Here is a 24,244-nt window from a genome sequence, read left to right as displayed (position 1 = left end):
CTATTGCCCCATCCAGGGTGTGTTCCTGCCTTGAGCCCAGTGACGCCAGGTAGGGTCACGGTGACCCTGAATTGCATAAACAATTACAGACAATAAATAAATGAATGAATGAATATTCTACATTGCTTCAGATTCTCACTTACTTAGCGAGATTACATTCTCTCTTACAATAAATATCTTCAGCTCAGATATTTGACATATTCCACAGTTCCACACGCATTCACCAGTGTTTCTCTATCCCAGGACTCTTCCATCTTAGAGCATTTGTAGGAAATGTTCGTCAGCAGCACTGCCTCTTCATCTGATATTAGTCTCAGCTCTGTTTGGCTTTGACTGTGAACCGTTTGGAGTGAAAGATGCCCCTGCAATGCCATAGTCATTTGTGTAACGTATGTCTCTATCGATTACTCCAGGCAGGAAGGCTGGTAGAGTCAGCGGTTTGAGGCTGTGCGCTTGTTTATGATGTGGCGTCAGCAGGTTTGGTTGTAATCGTGTGTGTGTGTGTGTGTGTGTGTGTGTGTGTGAGACTCATTTTCGCCAAGGCTTTGTCATTAGGCTACCTGTGGAGGCTGATTGCTGGAAAACAGAAGAGAGCGTCCGAAGCCTTGGGGAATCAGTGGCTGCGACTCGGTGAGAAGCGCCAGGCTCAGTGCCAAGCGCTACAGTGCAGCTCAAAGTGTGGCATGGAGCCGAGCGTTAGCTCGCCAAACAAACACACACACTCCAGCTCCAGTCCTTATTTTGCCTTTTTAAAGGGGAATAGTTTGGCACATGCTCAAATACACACAGTTTTCATCTAAATGTAGTCAATGAGCTAAGACAGGTTTGGTGTGAAGTTTGCACCCCACGCACTGTTTACACAGTCTGATGTAGCTAATTGAAGGTTATACTCGTCACACAGCAACTGAGCCAAGTTTAAGCCCAAGTCATTAACACTTCCGTGGAGGTGTTGGAGATAGGGCCGCAGCTTTGATGTCCAGCTTTTCTTCTGAAATCAATGGTAATAGATAGTTTTTGGCTGATTTCACCACAGTAACAGCCTCGACTCTGGGAGACATTACACTAGATATTGGCTCATTTCTGTGGATGTGATATAGCATTTGGCCCTGAGTGGATTAGTGAGGCAAAGGGATGGTCATAAGCTTTTACTTCAGTGGTTCCCAAAGTGTGTGTTGGGGTGGGGACACAGCAAAGCGAAAAAATGAGATTAACTTAGGGCTGGACAATAATTCAATATCAATATACAGGGTGGGCCATTTATATGGATACGCCTTAATAAAATGGGAATGGTTGGTGATATTAACTTCCTGTTTGTGGCACATTAGTATATGGGAGTGGGGAAAGTTTTCAAGATGTGTGGTGACCATGGCGGCCATTTTGAAGTCGGCCATTTTGGATACTGGAAGCCGCACATATACTAGCATTTCTCCTGCGGTGTTGCTATCAGTTTGTGATAAGTGGGAGAAGTTGGTTGCATTGACAATCCAACACAATGGGCAGCACTTTGAACACATTTTATAAGTGGTCAGAAACTTGTAAATAACTCATGAAAGAATAAAGTTAAAACGTTAAAACCAAGCACACCATTGTTTTTCTTGTTAAATTCCCAATAAGTTTGATGTGTCACATGACCCTCTTCCCATTGAAAAAACAAAAGTTTGATCCAAAATGGCCGACTTCAAAATGGCAACCATGATCACCACCCATTCATTGCACATGATTTTAAAGTTAGTTTAAAAATATGAATATTGACAAACCCAGAGTCTGTTATTCTTTGGGTCCAGCTTGGAATTATCTTTTCTTTTGTTGGTGGAAACATAGTGAACGGTTCCAAATTCAAACAGGATGCGAACCGGTTCCACATTGGTGGAAAAGGGCTAATTGTGCCCTGTGATGGACTGGTACCCCATCCAGGGTGTGTTCCTGCCTTGAGCCCAGTGATTCCAGGTAGGGTCATGGAGACCTTGAACTGCATAAACAGTTACAGAAAATGAATGAATGAACGAATAAATGAATGAATATTCCATATTGTTTCAGATGATTTGTTTTTACATTCTCACTTCCAGTAAATTGCTTCAGCTCAGATATTTGACATATTCCACAGATCCACACCCATTCACCGGAGAAAGCCCCTGTGTTTCGGTGATGTCATGTTTCTTGTTTTTCCTGGCAATACTTCTGTGTCTATTTCATTGTTCGTTGATATCAGAATTATACCGTGTCGACAGAAACTAAGAAATATATTGTGATGTTTATTTTGGCCGTATTGTTCAGCCCTAGATACAATATGCATGTCCCTTGTAATATATCAATTTTAATAATATTCATTTATTTATTTTCAATTTGAAATGCCAGTCTTGTGTGAATTCCAATGATTATTTGAATTATTGTGGGGTTTGGAATCAAAAGACATGTATATAAGACGTATATGAGCATGGTGGGGGCTTAAATAAATACTCTCATCTACAAAAGAAATGCCACTGTAAGTTTGGGAACTACAGTTTTTCTTCTCCAGAAGGACAGGTGAAAATGTGTGATCTTTCATTATAGAACTGTAATAGAGAAATATAAGAACGTAACATACGTCCTATAGATAAAATAGGGTGGTGGCTTGGTGGTTAGAACGTTCGCTTCCCAGCGCTGGGAACTTGGGTTCAAGTCCTATCTTTGTGGAGTTAACCATGTTCTCCCTGTGTCTGAGTGGGTTTCCTCCAGGGTCTCCGGTTTCCTCCCACAGTCCAAAGAAAACATGGAGTTTAAATGAATTGCCTTCTCTAATAACTGTTCTGAAAGGCCCTATATAAGTTTAACAAAAATAAAAAAACACATTTTTTTTAAAACTACAGTTATAATAGAATACGAATAGAATCTTCTCTAACAAAGACTACTGAAACGTACCACTGAAAGCACCACAGAGACAGCGAAAGGTACCACCACAGTGATTATTTTTCTGACAGCGTATATTCAGGGTACACAACGTTGATTAGATTTGGTTTTCTTGGGTCAGATTCTTTATTTGGTCCAGTATAATGGCACAGTCATAGTGTGGTCACAGCGTTCTCGGTGCAGTTGCCCGGTCACTGAGCAGATCTAGTGTTTGGGAAGCAGATAGAATTTGGAAAGAAATCTATTTACCAGAAATGATCTTTGTGAACTGTACCTTTTGGAATTTGAGAGAGAGAGATAAAGAGAGAGAGAGTGTAATTGTGTCAGTTGTCTCAGTTTGTGCTCTCAAGGACACAGCGATATCCAGGAGGCCTTTAATGGCTTTAGCGAAGGAAGCGGAATTCACGGGACGGAGATAATGACACTTCTCCGAAGGCTGTTGCATGTTTTGAATGCATTGAAATCCGTAATCTTCCCAAGCCTTGGAGCTTTAGCTACAGAGTTTCAAGGTCTGCTGCTGTCGATTTTCCTGCAGGTTATCGCTCTTTAATCACAGCTGCGTTATTGACGTTTTTTGTTTGGGAACAAACACAGACAATATTCTGTTGAATCCTAAATTCATAAGGCCTTATAAATCCATAATATGCCACACATAATACCGTAATACCATCTGGAATAATTTCTCTTAAGCAGGAATCATTACATGCCTAGCAGTTTCTAAAGCAGCGACTCATGACTTCTCCAAGATGCAGGAGGCTATGAGAACATCGTAGGTCAGACAGTGTGTCTTAACGTTTACAGTGAATTATCAAATGATATAATGTATTCTGAAACCTGATCTGAAGGCAAGCACGATTGTATGTGATTATTTATAAACTGGTTTACTCCAGGGATTATAAGGCAATGTGTACGCCACTGTTAAATACTGTTATAAAGCATTACGAATACAAGATTTATAGAAAGTTTTAATGTAAATCTTAGCAAGTTTGGAAAATGAGAAAAAGCAGGAAACATAATTTATTTTTATAAAGTTATTTTACGCCTATTAATCTTTTATTAGCTGCAGTTTGAAAAGAAGCAGTAGCTGACTTCATGAGTCTTGGGGGCACTGTATGTGACTGGGTGGAGCTAATAAGTAATGGGTGGAATTTGCAAGTACTGTATTGAGGGTAAAAATGAAAGACAAAATGTGTAAGGCACATTAATACATATTTTAGAGGTTGAGTTTTATGAATATAGTTAGTGCTCAGTTGTTTTTAAACAAGACATTTATAGAACATGTTAAGAAAATAGTAAGTGTATCTGTTTATACGGATTGTTATTTATTACATATTATGTAATAAATATGTAATTACATGCAATTGTGCACTTTCCTTCAGGCTGTTTTCACAGTAAGTTTGTTTGCTAAAATCTTCCCCAGAGTTTATGTTTGTGACATTGTATCTTTTTCATTTATTTCGCTTGGCTTCACACCGCAGCGGCTAAAGTGCACTAAATTATACACATGGTTGTACACAGATTTGTCTGGAATTTGACAGGGGTTCAAGTGCTTTGTTATTTTCACGTTTGCCTCCTGCTTGGCTGATCTTACACACATCTTCTGGTCATGTTTAATATTAGACCCACACTAATAGGAAAAGAAATAGGCAAATGTATAAAAAGTGCTGTGATTGTGGGATTTGAGAGACCTTACAGTGTTGTTGTTTTATATGTAGGATGCATTCCAGAGGGATTTACAGAGAGGAGCAAGGATGTGTTTGGAATACTGTAAAGCTGCTAATAAAAAAGCTGTTATGAGGAAAGTTCCTCAGAAAGTTTCACAGAATAAAACTCAACAGAGACATGTTTTTAAGGAAGTTCAGACTCACACTTGTACTGTGTCCCTTATAACTGTGTAATTATATAAGTTATGCTTATATATAAACCAGAATTTGTTACATGGGCATTTCAATAAGCTTCACTACTATAAGAAATCTGGACATGAAATGCATCACCAGTAGTTACGCCTTTGTTTTATGTATTGTTAATGTGTAACTACATAGTTATAAAAGATAATATAAGCGTGAGCGTAAACGTCCTTAAAAATGTATATTCATTGAGTTTTATTCAGTGAAACCGTGTGCTACATTTCACCAAATAGTTCTTCAGACAGTGGACAGTGTCGATGTAGCACATTTTTGAAAATGGTTCTATACACTGTATCCTTCTATTATTCGTATGTTCAGTTTGTTATAATTAAAGAATGATTTTTAGTGTTTTTTAGAGTTCTAAGTAGAATTATAGAGCTATACTACACTAAAGAACCCATGAAGAACATTCTTTTTTAAATGTGTAATGAAACCCATTTGTAGCACTGAATACTGCATTATTAATACCATTATTGTATGTGTTGATCATGTGTAATTACACAGTTATTAGAGGCAAAAATGTAATTTAAAAAATCTAAAGGCCATAACCTGAGATGACAAACCCCAACACACAGGCATCAGTTTGAAGAAGACTATGCAACGTTCTCTTCTCATTCTCTCTAGTTCCTTTAATTTTACCCAAGGACAGCTGGAAGCTCACCAAATAAACTGGCCTGAAAGTGACTACATATAATGTTTTTCATTTTTCTCTCAAACCAGGTGTTCTCCAAGTCACTGTGAACATGGAGGAAGATGCACCCAGTCATGGAGTACGTTCCACTGCAACTGCTCCAACACCGGCTACAGTGGAGCTACGTGCCACAGCTGTAAGACAAAACCTATCCCACACTCTCTACACCCACGATACACAAAACAGTTCAGTCCAGCATCAGATGTACAGTTTGATCCTTCATTGAAATGGAGTCCATCAGCCATAAGCCTTTTTTAGTTTAGCACCAGAGCTGTAAGGCTAATGTTGCTAAGCTGAGAATAATAAATCTATATGTCTGAAGAGGTTAGATATAAGAAAATCCACTGCGTTAGGAAGGGGAAGGTCAGAACTGTGAGAAGAAAACACAGCACAACACTGTGTGTGTGTTTCAGAGTATTTGGATCATCTAAAAATAAACTTAGATAAAGAAAAAACAGATTTGTCTGGAACCTGAAAGCTGGGTTCATAGAAGGAATGGAAGCTGTGAAAAAGGCAGTGTAGATTTGAGTTCATATTTGGCTTTTAAAACGGCTGTGTAATTTTTTACTTAATATTTTAGAAATGTGTTTTGGTCAAAGCTCTAAAGATTAATATGTTTATCCATTAAAATGTGTGTTTCACTGCACGGATTGTGTTTATTGCGGAGAACAAATTTCGGGCGGCACGGTGGCGCAGCAGGTAGTGTCGCAGTCACACAGCTCCAGGGGCCTGGAGATTGTGGGTTCGATTCCCGCTCCGGGTGACTGTCTGTGAGGAGTTGGTGTGTTCTCCCTGTGTCCATGTGGGTTTCCTCCGGGTGCTCCGGTTTCCTCCAAAAACACACGTTGGTAGGTGGATTGGCGACTCAAAATTGTCCGTAGTTGTGAGTATGTGAGTGAGTGTGTGTCTGTGTTGCCCTGTGAAGGACTGGCGCCCCCTCCAGGGTGTATTCCTGCCTTGCGCCCAATCATTCCAGGTAGGCTCTGGACCCACCGTGACCCTGAACTGGAGAAGCGGTTACAGATAATGAATGAATGAATGAATGAATGGACCAAGGTCTTCCTTCAACACACACACTGTACCAGCACACTCATAAAAATGATTATGGCCGTGCCGTAGAAGAACCACTTTTTGTTCCATAAAGAACCAACTTTTTTAAGAGATGTGTGAGTGTGAAGAAACCACAAAGATCACACAAATTTCTTAAGGTTCTTTACCCATTTATTTTACTTTTTTTATGGAACCAAAAGTGGTTCATTTATGGCATCATTCAAAGAACCTCAGCTCCACTAGCACCACTCTGAATCCTTCATCTTTTCAAAATATTAATTCTAGGCACTGATTCAAGGACAGATTTCAAACGCACTGCTGAGAGATTTTTTTTTGTGCTTCCTCCAAATCAGGGCCCCTATAAATAAAAGAAACCACCCCTGACCCAAGGTCAGACACTTATCAGCGATCTGGTGCTAACCACAAACACCTGGACACTTGAAAGAGCCTCACTGTTGATATGGAACATGACAGAAAGTCTAATGATGTGTAAAGCCCTTTTTTTTTAATTCCTCCTTGCCTCAGAGTGCCGTCATAAAATTGCACAGAACAGGTTTGAGGGCGAAATTAAGCACATGTCACTCAAACAAAATCTCTCCACTGTTTAACACTTTCACACTTGAGTTGCTGAAGAGTGAGCATGTGATAGAAGCAGACCTCGTCTGTGGCAGAGTGTAATTAGATTTTTGAACAAAGGCACTGCCACTCAAAAAAAAAAAAAACACGGTCTGAGAAGTTTATGAAGAAGAACAGAATGTGAAGTGCATCAGTGATTAATCCTGTGGGGTCAGTGAACAAATCCACACATCAAATGTGAGGATTACTGATGTTTTTGTTAATATTTTTTCCAATAATACAGCAAAGAAAAAAGTGAACACATTTCCAGAATCCATAGAGCCCGCCCTTTCCATTCCATCTCACCCTGAGATTATGTATGACTCATATCCAGAGTTATGTATCTAGGAAAAGGGGCTGAGGTACACGTTATCACCCTCTCACTGTGTGTAATTGTTGTAATTGTCCCTCTCTGGGTGGATGCAATGGCCCAATCTCTCCCCCATTGGTGACCACAGTACAAACTAGAGTGGACATGTGTCAGCTGATGTAACAGATCTGGGCAGTTTGCATTCTCCTACAATGAGAGAAGACTAAATTATTGAGCAGTGTTGCATCAGCTGCGGTTAGAACAGAGGCAGCGGGTTGGCCTCATGTCTCTGATGAAGCATGTGTTGTTCGCCCACGCTGTCCTGAGGCTGGTGGCTCTGTGTGTGATCGGGAGAGATTCATTGAAAGGGAGGAATTGGAGACCACTAATAACAAGGGAGAAGCAAAAACTGGGGATTTAATTGTTACGAAAATTCCCTTAGACACAAGGTTATAGTGTTTACCTACATATTGGGAAATAAACACTGACAGGTCATTTTAATGGGGGCTCTACTGAATCAACTGATAACAGCATACTGTACCTGGTATAGTCAGCGTAAACATTTTTGTTTATTGGCTCAATCTGAAATTCAGTTCACAATTTGACCAGAAACTGAAATGTAGTAAATGTTTTTAGCTGTTTATAAGTGTACCACGACCCTGAAATGGATTAAGCGGCAAAGAAGATGATGATGATTATGTTAATCTGTGCTTTGGTTTGCCTTTCATTTTTTATTTATTATTTATTATTCTTACAGATTATATTCTTCGTGAGATGGTACTGTTTAAAGCCCTGGTTTTCTTTACCAATGTCTTGGCGTTTTGTGACATAGGGTCTGTCCATAAACCTAGTGAACTGTTTACATAGATAGCATTTTACATCATAGTTTGCATGCTCCCAACACAAGCTGTCCCAATTCTTAAATATCTCATTATGCTGTCGTTTGTGTGCCGTGAAGCAATCACTCTCTAACTAGAGCATCTCAATAATCTGCCTCATGAAGACAGACGACCGTTAGAACGCTGTCTTCTTAAACAGCTGTCTACGTAGTCAGTGTTTATTAGGCAGCTCACTAGCTTTTGGGTAGCCACCATTTTGAGGACTCAAAAACTGGGATGTTTTATATTTTCTGACAAAACGTTTCATTCTCATTCATAAGTAAAAATAATTAAGGTACCCTGACCCTGTTATCCATTAAATGTTTGTAAACAGTACTGTTCCGTCCAACGGTCAGTACATAAGCAAAGGCTGCATCCAAAAAAAAAAACAAAAAAAAAAAAACACCATACTCCCTATATAGGGCACTTAGCAGATTATAAAACTAACACAACTGAGTCCAGACTGTGCACTAGTTCAACAGAAGACCTGAAACTTGAATTAGCTGAATAAAAATGGTTTTATAATTTGACATACAATGCAGCATGGAAACATTACTGATCACCTCACAGTTTCAGACAAGAGCCATTACACTCCATTTTAAGCCAAAGCAGAGGAATAATTTAGGCAGTCAAAAACATAAAACAATGTCCTAGATCCATTAACCAGAATATGTTACTCTCTCAGTGCAAGAACAGCTTGATCTGAATATTTCTGCTGTACCCAGGGCGAAAAGAATTAGACAAAAGAAAATGTCATATCTCTTGGTATCTCTTACATGCTGCAACAAAACCAAGTGAAAATAACACAATTACAGAAGTTTGTTTACATTCTGTGTGAGAATGAACGAGAAATGTGTTGGAAAGTAACCTGCTAAGTTTTCTGTTAGATTCTATCAAGAAAATGCTAATATAGCTAACAGTGCATAATGGACTTTTCTTCCTCACCACAAAACACAGTGACAGCGAGAAAAGTGCAGGGAGAGGAACTGTGTATGAGACAAAAATATCCATCTTTCACATCTGTTTACATTAATTTCTGATGAAACCCCACACCACAAGGTCAGAAACACGAGCAGGGATTGGGCTTTTGTTGTTTGCTACAAATAATCATTAAACCTTTCTTTACAATAGCACACTACTATATTCTGAAGAGGGTGGGATAACGTACAGCAAGGTTATGTTCAAGGCATTTCAAGCCAGTCTGATTCAGGAATCTCAATGAACATGAAATGGGATTCATCCAAACACAGCAATCCCAACAGCACACAATGCTACTGCCTCTGTGGTAGGTTTCTGTTCTTCAGAATGAGGAAGAAGAAAGAGCAGAATAATTTTCTCTGAATTGAGTCTTTTATTAAAGCTTTATTCAGGAGCTCGGGAGGGGAGAATGGCAGCCTATAGATTGCCTCACTCTCACTGTAAATGAGTAACAGAGACCTTTTTATACAAAACACACACACACACAGTCATTCTCATGAGTGGGTATGCGTTCACATCCGCTACTGCAGACAGGGTGCCTTCCTGATATCAGGGACAAAGTGTCTGAGCCAGGCACTTGTTTTTTTCACACCTACACATGCAGACAGCTAAAGATGTACACTGGGTCAAAAGTTTATGCGCTTCCACCAGCAGAGCAAATAGAATGCATAAAAATGTAAACATGCATTTATTTCACATTGTACTACGTACATGCTCATTTAACACCCCCATGGCAGTGAACACACACACACACACACACACACACAAACAGACTAGTGGACAGCCATCCCCAGCGCCCACGGGTCAGTTGGAGGTCAGGTACCTTGTTCAAGAGCACTTCAGCTGTGGATGTTGAGGGAGGAGACAGTGCTGTTCCTTCACTCCCCCTGCCCTCAGTTTTCTTGCTGGCTGGATCAGATTATTTTGTACTCATTCATTCATTCATTATCTGTAACCCTTATCCAGTTCAGGGTCACGGAGGGTCCAGAGCCTACCTGGAATCATTGGGCGCAAGGGATTCTTTTGTATTGTTCATTTAAATGATTCAAATATCTGATTGAGTTGAATCAGATATCTGAATCATTTAAACAAAGAATACAAAAGAATCAGGTCCAAAAAATGAGTCAAACCTATTCCAAAAAAGCTAGCTTTTCACCATCCAATCACATCTTAATGTAGACAGTCATGCCCCGTCCATATTGCTTTTCACTTAGCAGTCACGTTTCACTCAGAATAACATCATGTTAAGGAAGCACAATGCATTGCTTTTTCCATCCCTTGCTGACTTTATCTCAACTGCTTAAGCTCGTTTTTAATGCATCACAGAGCACATCGCGTTTGCAGTATATCACCATATATTCACAACAAACACGTATTTAGCTCTTCTTAAAAGTCAGTTAACTGAACTGGAGTCTAAATCCTATCATCCATTACTGAATTGATCTGTTTGTGACTGAGGAGAGCTGTTTATTTTTAATGTACAATGAGAAATCCATCTGTAAATACTGTTTACGCCAGCATTTCTAACTCAGCTAAAGGAAATCATAGAGTTCCTCCAGTACCCGTCCCCCCTCTGTGAAAGACTGCTTAGTCAGTGTCACCCCGAAGACAGCGTCTGTGGATACAGCTCTCCTTCAACTATCCCAAGGTTAATCAGCTCTTTGTGACAATCAGCAATAAATATAGGCTGGAAAAATGAGGAGGCAGCTACTTTGCTGAGATTGTGAATGTGTAAATGTAGCTTACAAATGTAGCATTCCACACGCTTGGATATGTAAATAACTACATGTTAAATGTACATTCAAAAGCATTAGTGGTAGAACAGAATGCTCTCGACAACTCACATGAGTTGAAGATCACCAGCTTTTGACTTGATAGTGTCTATAAGCAAGGTTGTCTTTCTAACAGATTTCCTTGATTGAACTGAACCTGGTCTTCATTGGGTACGAAGCAGAGCTGAGTTTCCATGATTAAAGTGTCATTTTTTTATGTCATTGATATATCTTTCCAGTTTAATATATCTGCAATTTCCAACCCATGGTGTATGGGTCACATCTGTTCCTCTCGAACACTTTAGCCTAATTTTTATCCCAGATTTTAATTATCCAAGACAAAGCCAGGTCCTGTTCTTCAGCACTCGCATTCTACATGTCTCAGTAATTACATCTCCCTTTCCATTATTAATGCTGCTCAGTAATGAGGTCCTGCCCCACACTGCAGCATTTCAGTCCAGTTTAAATGGGACGTGTTTGAACGAAATTGAAAAAGACACTGTGGATTGTGCTTCAGTGGGTTGATTTATAGATGATTTATAGATAGTTGACAGTGTCTCACCGGCTCGACTTGTATGATGCCTCGAACAGGTGGCGACTCTGTACAGAGTCAACCAGTCATTAGTCAACATATGCACGCTCCAAAATTGAGCTCGGGAATCATCTCCAGGTGGATGGCTCATTAATCCTGTAAACATTTATGATTGGTGTTCTATGTCGTTATTCTTGACCACCAGTGGGCGACGTCTTTCACCATGGGAAATCTGATCCAGTCTGGTCGTAAAAGACATTGTTTTGCTTAAAGTCGTGTGCATCTAATACAGAGGTGGGTGAGTGTAAATATGAGCCAGATGTTTCTATTAAAATGACCAGTCAGTGCTAATGGCCAGTCAAGTAGAAATCGTGTTTGTAATAAAAAATTAGCAAATGAGTGCAAATATAAGGTTAACCTGAGATCACAAGTTTGATCCCTGGTAATGTATTAGCTGTTCAAGCCCACGAGTCCAAGAAAGCATAGGTTCTGGGGTGGTTAGGACAGCTTTCCAGCTCTCTCCTTCACTCAGGACAATGCTAGCTAACCTGATAGTTGTGGTCTGCACAAGGCGGGTCTGTCAGGCAGTCCCATATGATCTGTGCAATGGATTGTAGTTCCCATTTTTAATCACAATTTTAATTATTTTTGCTCTGGAAGAAAAGCAAAAAAGATGGGAGTTGTGCTTGCGTTGCATCATGGGAATCGATAAATGGTTTGATTCGGCCAGATAAAGGTACATAAGTAGGCAGCATAATGAGGTATCTAAGAATTGGGACAGCCTACGTGTCAGGAGCATGCACTTTATGATGTAAAATGCTCTCTATGTAGACTGCTCACTTGGTATTTGGCCAGACCTAAAGTGTGGTTGAGGACAGGCATGTACAAGTATTACAAATCAAGACCACGCAAACCTCTACCTGGTAATCTATTAGTTGTCATAATTAGGGCTGTCACAATATCCGCAATATAGTACGATCGCAAAATTGAGCACCCAACCGCAGGGAATGGCAAGTAGCCAACACCATCACAATGTATACGTGTGATCCCTTTTTGCAAAGTCTTTCTTGTTTTAAACTACAGTGCGGGTGTAATGGATGTTAAGTAAATTTGTTTAAAAACATCAATAATTTAAAAAAAAAACTGTTGACTTTTCCCAACTGTTGACACCTGACCTTCTGCTGCTGAAAGAGTGTCAGTCTTGTTTTATTGAATCGAAACAATGACAGCAAACCTAGCCACAAAACCAAATGCAACTTTGCCCATTTGGGAGCATTTCAGGTTTTAACCAAATGAAAAGGGAGAGCCAGCCAATTCAGATGATGCAATAAGGTCGCTGTGCAACAGGGAAATACATCAAATTTGAGATTTCTTCTAGATATCGTCCAACTGTAGAAGCCCAACTGCCTCCACCAGAACCAAGTCATGGAACAGCCTCAAAACAAACAGTTCAGGCCAGTTCGGCATCAGGATAAATTAAGTAACTTGGTGTGGTAAAATTGCATATCGCAGTGTTGAGCCACGTTAAATCACAGCACAGGGACATTGCTAGTCATAACAGAAGTAGCTAGTATTCTCCTCCAATTGTGGAGCTGTCCAGTGACACTGGGGAAGAAATTGTAAAGGGAGAAGCTTGTGCTGCCTTCCCCCTCCCAGTTATCATGCATCATGTGACATGACATCATGTACAAGCTATTGTGTGACACTAGGAATGACTCAAATCTGAGCAAAAATCATCCCCCGAAAGGTAGTTGCTTCTATCAAAGTGGTTGGTGGCAGGTGGAGGTAACCTTCTGAAGGTTTGATACCTTGCGAGCAAGATACTTGTTTCATACCCACATCAGCTGGCCTGCAATCCCAGCACTGGGCAGTAACTGGGGATTAGTTGAAGGTTGAGGCAGGAGCATTCTTTCTTAACTCCTCCCACCCACATTTGCTGCCAACTGAGGGGATTGAACCAGCAGCCCTCCAGTAGCAAGCCCACTTGTCTAACCTTCAGACCATAGCTGGGGTTCATGCAAACCATTACTTAATTACAGCACTGATTCCATATGACTGATGTCCTTGGGCTAGGAGTGCTGAGCCCCACCAGAAGGTTGTGTGTTCAAATCTCAGGCTTGACCTTGTTGTACCCACAGGAGAGTTACTTAGCCCACCGCTACCTCAGGCATACCAGCTCTGCCGATCGTGTTCTGCTGCCAGATTTAGCATAGTTAGGCAGCAGAATGTCTCCGTGTAGACTCAATAAATGAATAACAAAACATTTTCGCTTGCCCACATTTCGGAAATTGGTAAGACATCTGAATGGAGACCCAGATAATGACTCATGACTCATGGTCCCCAGACCCACGTTAGTGTTTTGTTTGCCGTTGTACTGCTGTAAAAGGCTGTTTGTCTGCAAATCAAGAGCCTTGACATTCCTCTTTTCTTTCTTGATTTGTTTTCTACCATCAACTCGTTGCTTTGTGTCACTGCCTTTTCTCTCTTCATTAGTACATTCATATTGCTGACATTTTTCCCCAGAGGAGGTGCTTATCTGACTCATGTTTTTTACACTGTTAACTGCTATGAGACTTTAGCTCTGTTTCCTTAGTCACACTTTTGCCCTTGAACACCTTGTTGGCCCAATAACTTTTAAGGCCTATTTATGCTTTAGCATCAAACCTATGGTGTAAGCAGCATGTAGGTCTCACATAGATGCCAAACTAACGCTGAACCCTACGCTGTAGCCAGATGCACACCTCCCTAGATATGTAGCTACATGTCTCAGCAGCGCAGACCTCATCGACTTTGATTGGTTCCCAGTTGGATGAGCATGGAGTCTGCAGACAGCATCAAATTCATGGCTAGAGATATCCTCAGACATTGGTTTGAAAGCCATGAAATGAGTAAAATGATGGGTATAGGGAAAAATACAGAAGCCCCCGGAGAAAAAAATAAAAATTTGTTACAAGAATTGGGGAACCACTCCAAGTGCCGGTGCTGTATTTTTTTTTCTTCCTGGCACCACAAGTAAACTCTGTTCCAATTAGCAGCTTACCCCGTAAATTGTCCACTTCTAAGTAATACTACTACACCACTACATTGTGCACTACACAGGATTGAGGAAGATATTTGTGATTCAGCCCTAGTGGTTTGGCAGTGTAATTGGAGGGGGGCAGACTCTCTTTCACCCTCTACTGGGCTGGAGTACTGAGACCTATCCCAATTTTCTAATTAGTTTTCTCTTTGCCACTAACGCCGAGGATGTTTTGGTTCCCAACGACTCTGCCAAAGTGTAGAACATGTTCAAGAACAGTGTGAGTACACAGTCCTGGCATATTATCCTTTTAATGGATCATTCTGGAGTTTAATTGCGATTCTGGGCTCACGACCAGGTTTGTCATGGAGCCTTATTAGTGATAATAATCAAAATCGGTCTGGAGATATGCTTCTGAGTCGTGCATACCAAATGAGACAGATTTCATATAGCATTCAATTACTATATTCACCGGAGAGGTTTTTTTTTTCTCTGATTACACACACACACACACACACACACACACACACCTTAATCATAATTAACATTCTCTGTTCTATTCTATCTTCAATTCACTGCCAAGAATTCGGTGCAGATGGTTATAATTAAGGCCACTTTATTTGATTCACAGCATTAAGGACTTAAACAGCAGATCTCAGTTGATACATGAGACTGTAGCCTATATGGCCATTAAGTGCGTGGACTATGGTTCATCTAGTAGTTTTCATCTGCAGCGGAGCATATTAACACATAGCTGTTATCCCGGTTGCTGAAATAACAGCCTCTACTTTTCTGGAACACTGGAACACTGCTGTGAGGATCTGATCAGAGTGAGTGAGGTCAGATACTGATGTTGGATCACAGTTATCACTCCTGCATTCCACATAAGTCACCCAATTCTGAGATACACAGTTCTTGTCCAAGTTCAAGGAGCTGATTTTAGAAATATGACCAGTGAAAAGAGTGTTTCTAATAATGTGGCCAGTGAATGGAAAGGCAGTGTTCTAGTTGTGTGACAAGAGTGTGGATGTGATAGGGCAGGTTTGTAATGAAGTGGTCAGTGATCAAAGTGATCAACCCCACCTCGTTTCACCTTGATGTTGAGTTGAAAATGATCACTTTGATAATTTGAAAGATCAAAGAAGAGAGGCATGCAAAAGATGAAGGTATGCAGCTGTATGCAGTGATATCTCCTTATGCGTTTATTCTGTGGGCATAGACATCAGAAATATTTGCACACTTCATGCTCCCGTGTTTGTGGGAACTGTCCCTGTTCCAATATGACTGTGCACCAGTGCACAAAGCAAGGTCCATAAAGACATGGATGTCTGGGTTTGTTGTGGAAGAACTTGACTGGCCTGCACTGAGAGCTGACCTCGACCTGATAGAACACCTTTGGGATGAATTAGAGAGGAGACTGGAAATTGTGAGCCAGGCCTTCTCGTCCAACCTCAGTGCCTGACCTCACAGATGCACGGTTGGAAGAGTGGTAAAAGATTCCCATAAACACACTCCTAAACCTTGTGGACAGCCTTCCCACAAAGGTTGAAGCTGTAAAGGGTGGACAGACATCATATTAAATCCTATGAATTAAGAATCAGATGCAATTCAAGTTCTATACCAGCAAAGACTGACAGGCGATTACTTTTTTATATATTTATACAGTGGGGAAAATAATTATTTGATTCCCTATTGATTTTGTAGTTTTACCCACTTACAAATACATAACAGGCTATCATTTTATGGTATATTTATTTTAACAGAGAAAGACAGAATATCAACAAAAAATGACCAAAAAAATCACTAAATAAAGGATATAAATTAATTTGTATTTGGTTACGTCAAATCAGTATTTGATCCCCTACCAACCGGCAAGAAGTCTGAACCCACAGAGCAGTTATGTGCCCATCAGGCATGTAAATTAGTCCTGTCCCTTTAAGAAAGTCTTTATTCGCACCCTGTTATGTGTATAAAAAACACCTGTCACAGAATCCGTCTCTTCCATTCAAACCTCTGACCACTATCGGCAAGACCAAATAGCTGTCAAATGATGTCAGGGACAATATTGTAGACCTGCACAAGGATGGAATGGGCTACAAGACCATCAACAAGAAGCTTGGTGAGAAAGAGGCCACTGTTGGTGTGATAATTTGAAAATGGAAGATATGCAATATATGAGTCAATCACCCTCACTCCATGCAAGATCTCACCTCGTGGGGTAAGGATGATTCTGAGAAAGTGAAGTGTCTGCTCAGTGGTACACCGGAGGAGCTTGTTAATGATCTCAAGGGAGCTGGGAGCACAGTCACAAAGAAAACCGTTAGTAACACACTTCCCCTTAATGGATTGAGTTAGTGCAGTGCCCACAAAGTCCCTCTGCTCAAGAAGGCTCTTGTACAGGCTCATCTAAAGTTAGCCAGTGAACACCTGAATGATTCAGAGAAGGCTTGGGACAATGGGATGTGGTCAGATGAGACTAAAGTTGAGATCTTTGGCCTCAACTCGTCTCGTCGTGCTTGGAGGCAAAGACATGTTGGATATGAGTTCCCAGAACACCGTCCCCAAACATGGAGGTGGAAACATTCTGGTTTGCAGTTGCTTCTCTGCTAAGATGAACAGGGCCACGTATCATAGAATCTTGAATGAACACCTCCTGGCCTCAGCCAGAACACCAAAGATGGGTCATGGATGTGTCTTTCAGCTTGACAATGACCCAAAACATACGGCAACAAAGGAGTGGCTTAAGAAGAAGCACCTTAAGATCCTGGAGTGGCGTAGCCAGTCTACGGACCATAATCCCATAGAAAGTCGGTGGAGGGAGCTCAAGCTTCGAGTTTTCAAACGACAGCCTCAAAACCTTCAGGATTTGGAGAGTTTCTGTAAAACCCTCTGAGATGTGCGCAAACCTGGTGACCACCTACAAGGAACGTCTGACCTCTGTGCTTGCCAACAATGGTTTCTCCACCAAGTAATAAGTCACAGTTTACTTGAGGATCAAATACTTATTTCATGTCATCAAAGAAAATATAATTTATAACCTTGTTTTAATGTTTTTGTTTGGATTTTTTATTACTATTATTATTTATTTATTTATTTTTGACATGTGTTACATTTGTATATATGTTCCTATTTGCATAGATGTGTGAGTATTATGTTTCTAAATAGCATAAAAAACGACACTGTACAGAACTTGACCTCATATACATGTTTTGCAGAGTCTGGTATGACATAATAGTTGCAGATGCTCATGTACCTGGTTAGGGTTTATAGTCATACTGGCTGGCAATTGTAAAATCCTGGCCTGGAACCTGGATCAAAGGTCTGGATTTGAAGACCTCTAATGCCGAATTTTAGTTCAGACCTGTGATCCCCAGCATGGAGTGAGAGAAGAGCTGTTAAGGTCATGTAGTGTAGCATTGATCGGAGTCATGCCGAGTTTGAATCTAAGATCAACAGCAAAGTGTAGCCAAGCGCTGAAGGAATTCTCCAGCACGACTTGTCAACAGTTAATCCCAGTTGCTGAATGGTGTGAACGTAGAAGCAGTGTTTGGGGCTGACCCTGTAGGTGCCAGGCCCACGTTTTCACACTTCGCAGGCATGAAAACTTAATGCTGTGTAAGCAGAGACACCAGATCTGATCCATACGGTTTGGAGGCTGACGCCTATCGAGTCGTTATGTCTAGGCTCTATAAAAAGAAGACTGTCTAATGAGGATTGTCACACTTCATTATCCCTACTGCAATGTACATTTTCATACTGTTACACCATCAGGCACTATTTTTTATTTTATTTATTTACATTTTTTTAGTAAAGGAAACATATATTTTTTGTGTGTCCATTCATTTGACATATGCTTAGACCTAACTGTTGTTGTTTTTCTTTTTCTATCTTCTTCCAAGCCATCTACGAGCCGTCGTGTGAAGCCTACAAGCACCTTGGGAACACCTCAGGGTACTACCACGTAGATGTGGATGGGAGCGGCCCTATCAAGCCCCAGCTAATCTACTGCAACATGTCAGGTAAATTTTATATGATTCACTGGAAGGTGGTACCAGTGTTTGAAACTTTATTATTACTGCAGCTTGCATCAGCTTCCCTTTTGGCAGTGTCATCTGCCATTCTTAAAGACCTGCATAGACGTCTGTGGCTGAGAGGCTGAGAGGGCGTAATTGGCCTCACTCTGTAAGTTCATTATAGCATTATTGACACACAGGGTTCTCCTCCAAGCGTGTTGAACTTTTGAAAGTATTTAGTGTTGATTCAAAACATACATGTCTCAGATGGCGCATTTCCACTGCATGGCACATGCTTCTACTGATCTCAGCTCTAATCAGCTTTTCCATTAGGTAAGTTTGGTACCTGGAACTGGGTATGTTTTTTAGTCCCTGTTCACTTGTCGATTAGAAAAGATGGATAAATCTTGTAGTGCGCTGATTGGCCAGAGAGATTTGTCAATCACAATGAAGTGCAGACATCCGGCACAAACTACCCGTTAAAGCAGTCAAGGTCCAAGCTGCGGGGTGGGATTGAGCCACAGTTAAATTAGTTGGGGTACAGTTTGATAAAACAAAATGTAAAAAAAATATATACGCTACTTAGGTTTGAACTACAGCAGGAGGTGTCAGTAGGAATGTTTTAGGCCCTCTGAATATTTTCTTCATGGACACTTTTTGCTGCAACTCATTTGCTTAAGGTGAACACAATATTAAATATTAATACTGTAAAACTTTACTGTATTTTACTATTAAAATACGCCAAAATAAGACAGCATCACAGAGCAGGATCTATGTTCATGTGAGGGGTGAAATGGAGCAAAACAAACATAACAAGCACTAAGGAATAAGAGTACTGAGCGAAAACAGTGCAAAACGAGAACACGGAAGAAATAAAAAACAAAGCTAATGACTGAAATCCAGTGATCAGTGGCTCATAGACACAGGTGCTGATACCAGGCATTCTGAACAGAGCAGGGGAAAAATGGCGTTCTGGTGCTTGAACCTTTTGAACAATTTTTGAACAAAGCAAGTCACTGATGTTTTATTAAGACCCCAGTGAACTGTGTTACCTTCTGAAAAAGGGGTAGTATATGTCCACTTTAACACAAAGGTTATGTAGCAACATTGATTTATGAGAAGAAAAACATTGTGCATTTGCAGTAAGACACCAGAATGTATTGACAGCTGTGTTGCATAATTTTCATTTGGCAACGCAGTGAGTATAGCATTAGCTTCTTTTTATTACCAGCTTCGGGTACTTGTAGAAAACTCACATTATAAACACTAAAAACTTGTCTGTTTCCGGCAGACCACTGGATTGCTTACACTACCACAAATCCAGCTCAGAGGACCTTTAGGAACTCTGAAACTGGCAGAATTCCAACCTGGAGAAACAGGGAGGCCTTGCCCTTGAGCGAGGGAGTGCCTCCCACCCTGCATAGCTTTCAAGAGACAACCATCAGTTCACCAGAGGTGGCATATGAACTGGGTTTGATCAGTTGGTAGGCTCTGTCTTGTCCTGTTCGTCCTGGCTGCAGTTTCCCTCACCGGGTTTGTCTCCAGTTTCAGAGTTGTTCAGGGTCTCTGCATTAGTGAAAGCAGACTAGTGGTTCACCAAGATATCCTCAGTTTAACATTTCTTCTGAACTGAATGGCATTAATAAAGTTTTGACCTGTTCTCTAATCTTCTGGGAAGAAGTGTAGAAGATGGAAAGTGGGATAAAGATTTAATGACATCCAGCCATGAGTGGGTTTGTAAAGTCAGGTTCTGATGAGATATTAGGAAGAGTTCTCTTCAGAGAACACTTCTACTGCTACTGGAGGTGATGATGTGTTCAAAATGTCCATTACTTGTTATTAAATTACATATTAGACCCTTAGCTTGACTGCAAACTCAAGAATCAAACTTCGGATGCCAAATATGGCTTGGGTTGTGTGGTTTGCAACATCTCAGAAAATCCCATAAGCCAGAGGAACCACAGAGTAATAACCCTTCCTCCAAAATAAAGTAGTTTCTTTACAGGTAAAATAACTAGCCTTGGAGAGTCCCCTTAGAAAACCAGAGCACCTCCACCAAACAATGAAATTACAAGAGGTCAAATACATTGTGAAAAAGGTTATTGTCAGATATGATTGGTTTAAAACAGTGCTTCTCAATCCTGGTCCTGGTGGACCACGGTCCTGCTCATTTTAGAGTTCCTGTGTTCTCAACACACCTGATGCAACTAATGAGCTCAAAGCAATGTTTTTCAAAACTGAAGTGGGTGTGATGGAGTGAGGAGAAGCATGCAGAGATTATAATTAGGTGTAAAAATGTTTTACAATTTTGGTTTAACTTACAATTATATGATACATACATTTATATAAAACGTTCTAATGTTCTCCAGTCTTGTATAATTTGATGGTAACTGGCATAATATTAAACATTTAAAATAAAAAATTAAACAATTAAAATGAATACGCTACGTTCACAAAACACCTAAAAATCACCATCTGTACATTTTAGAAGGTTTTTTGGCCATTTTTGTATACTTTTGGTTTTGCCTTTTTATGCCACATTTAACCATGTTTACCATGATGTATTTTGCATCTTTTTTTTCAGTAGTTTCTCTCCTTTGTGCTGTTTTTAAATCACATTTAAATTATGATATCTCTGTGTCCAACCAAAACAAACTTAAAACTCAAAGGTTGTGCTTTTGAATGAAATTGGTGGCAATCTTGGGGGTGAACCACTCACAAGATGAGATCATTCGAACCTTAGCAACTCCTCAGGGTTAAATCATCTGAACAAAAACTCATACTTTTGGATACAATATTTTTTCCCCAAGAACAGAACAAATTGATGCACATGCTTTTGCCGCACTTTTTCCTTAATGGAATAACCCATGCAGTGACAAACAAATTATTTTCCCTCGCCATTTTTAAACTACAAATTTATTTAGTTTTTTTTGGTAAAATGACAATTGTCAAGTTTAATACTATGCAACTGCTACCATAAAATGACAACAGAACATTGTTACACAAATATAATTAAAAACATAATTGTAGAACTATTATTAGGGCTGCCATAGTTTGTCAAACCCTCAGTGTCACTGCTGGACTGAGAATAGTCCATCAAACCAAAACCACCAGCCAGGTGTCTTTGTCCACCGATGAAGAACTAGAGGACAAACCAACACAAACTGTGCAACAACAGATGAGCTACTGTCTCTAAATGTACATCTATATGGCGGACTAATGGAGCAAAGTGAGTGGGCACAGAAGCACTGCTGTGTCTGATCCATTCGTACCACTGCAACACAGACCACCACATCAGTGTCACTTCAGCTCTGGGAATGATCCACCACTCACATCATACCTGCTCTGTGGTGATTCAGTGGGAGTCCTGAACATTGAAAAGCAGGGTGAAATGGAGATAAAGTATGCAGAGAAACAGGTGGACTGCAGTCTGTAATTGTAAAACCACAAAATGCTTCTGTAGGTGTTCCTTACCCAGTTATCATTCGGTGTATATGCGTATTTATTATGCAGTATGGGAAGAGCATATTTATTTTGACTTGCTATGATCTGCTTGGACACCTGCTTTCTGGCATAGAATGAGTTGTCCTAAGCTTGACACACTTTCAAGGCCAGACATTTGCTTGTTATCATTTGCTAGTGAGGCTGGTTAACAAGACAAGACAATTAACAGCTACAGAGCACCACATTGTTCCACTCCTCCAACCTCCTAATTGCACAAACGCATGCCGGAGAGGTGCCCAGAGTCACTGGCGGAGAGATCTCAATGAATAATAAGCAACAAGTATATGTGCTTAATTAAATTCAGTTCTTATTTCGGGAGATTAATACATTTTTTCTAATAACTAATAATAGATTAATTAATACCACAGTTGATTTACACACAGTGAAAATGAATAATAGGTTCTCTCACAAACTATTGTTTTAGGAAGAAAAGATGAAACACAACAGAGAAAAAAGCAATAATCAAATGAAGCAGAGATAACGCCACCCTAAACAATGCCCCCGTCCCCCTCTATAACACACTATAGAGTGGCATAATTCAGGAAATGATGTTGTCTTCAGTGTCTTGTCAGAAATAAAGGTCGCTTTGCGGTGTCCCGGCCCCTGGGGCACCCTGGGCAGCCACTTTTATCGGAAACCTCTCATCTCCTCTCTCCCCTGCCTCGTTCTGGCCTCGTTATCATTTGCATAATTATGTCTAATGATTCCCCTCTGTCTCTCTCTCTCTCTCTCTCTCTCTCTCTCTCTCTCTCTCACACTTTCTCACACTCTCGCTCTCTCAACAAAATTCCTCTCTCCCAACAGATAAAGCGTGGATGGTGATCCAGCACAATAACACGGAGCTCACCAAATTAAAAGCGTCCTCGGGGACGAATCAGCATTTAGCCTACTTTAACTATTCCGCCGACGCCCAGCAGCTCGCAGCTATAATTAGCCAAGCTGAGCACTGCGAGCAGGAACTCTCCTACCACTGCAAAAATTCACGCCTCTTAAACACACCAGGTAAGCCTTTTTTTATTGAGAGTATCGATCCCCCTCCTCTTCTTCCTATAAAAGGTCAGACTTATTATAAAAAACCCAAAACAACTCCCCACCCCTCCATCAACAAACACACAAACCCCACCGCTCTCATACAGCTCAAAGCAGGGAGTTATTGGATTATTACACTTTTTGAAGGCAAAGTAATTTTCTTGGTTTTCTGCCATTGCTGGAACTTTATGTCCCCCTGACTCGTTTACTTATTTATAATTATTATTATTACTCCACGACACAGTGTATTAAGCCTGGAAAACGTCACCTTTAGGCCAGAATTTTTATTTCAGTGTACAACTAAAGTGCTGTTTATTTACTCTGGGTTGTGGTCATTTCAAAGTCACAGCACTTACCTCAAACCAGATCTTTCAAGATATAAACCAAACAAGAACTACTCCCATATTCAACCCAAATAAGAACTGCAAATACTCAAACCAAACCAGTAAGTACTATCAACACTCAACCCTAATCAGAACTGTGAATACACAAACCAAACTAGAACTACCCCTACCCAAACCAAACCAGAACCACCAACACTCAACCCTAATCAGAACTGCAAATACTCAAACCAAACCAGAACTACCCACACACAAACCAAATCAGAACTACCAACACTCAATTCAAATCAGAACTGCAAATACTCAAACCAAACTAGAACTACCCACACCCAAACCAAACCGGAACCACCAACACTCAACCCTAATCAGAACTGCAAATACTCAAACCAAACCAGAACTACCCACACACAAACCAAATCAGAACTACCAACAGTCAATCCAAATCAGTACTGCAAATACACAAACCAATCCAGAACTACCCACACACAAACCAAATCAGAACTACCAACACTCAACCCAAATCAGAACTGCGAATACTCAAACCAAACCAGAACTACCCACACCCAAACCAAAGCAGAACTACCAACACTCAGCCCAAATCAGAACTGCGAATACTCAAACCAAACCAGAACTACCCACACCCAAACCAAAGCAGAACTACCAACACTCAACCCTAATCAGAGCTGCAAATACTCAAACCAAACCAGAACTACCCACAC

General features: G+C 40.5%; 1 protein-coding gene across 1 annotated transcript in view; it reads left to right on the top strand.

Annotated features, from left to right (window-relative positions):
• Positions 1–24,244, top strand: part of cntnap3 (contactin associated protein family member 3) — a 192,631-nt gene that overhangs the window by 123,666 nt on the left and 44,721 nt on the right. The window contains exons 11-13 of the mRNA XM_066650672.1: positions 5,514–5,620; positions 18,538–18,657; positions 22,960–23,157. Coding sequence (XP_066506769.1) covers positions 5,514–5,620; positions 18,538–18,657; positions 22,960–23,157 — 425 coding nt within the window. The remainder of the gene's footprint in view (positions 1–5,513; positions 5,621–18,537; positions 18,658–22,959; positions 23,158–24,244) is intronic.

This window comes from Hoplias malabaricus, chromosome 18, assembly GCF_029633855.1.
Source record: "Hoplias malabaricus isolate fHopMal1 chromosome 18, fHopMal1.hap1, whole genome shotgun sequence".
Lineage (NCBI taxonomy): Eukaryota > Metazoa > Chordata > Actinopteri > Characiformes > Erythrinidae > Hoplias > Hoplias malabaricus.
This window is presented reverse-complemented; position numbering and strand designations above follow the sequence as displayed.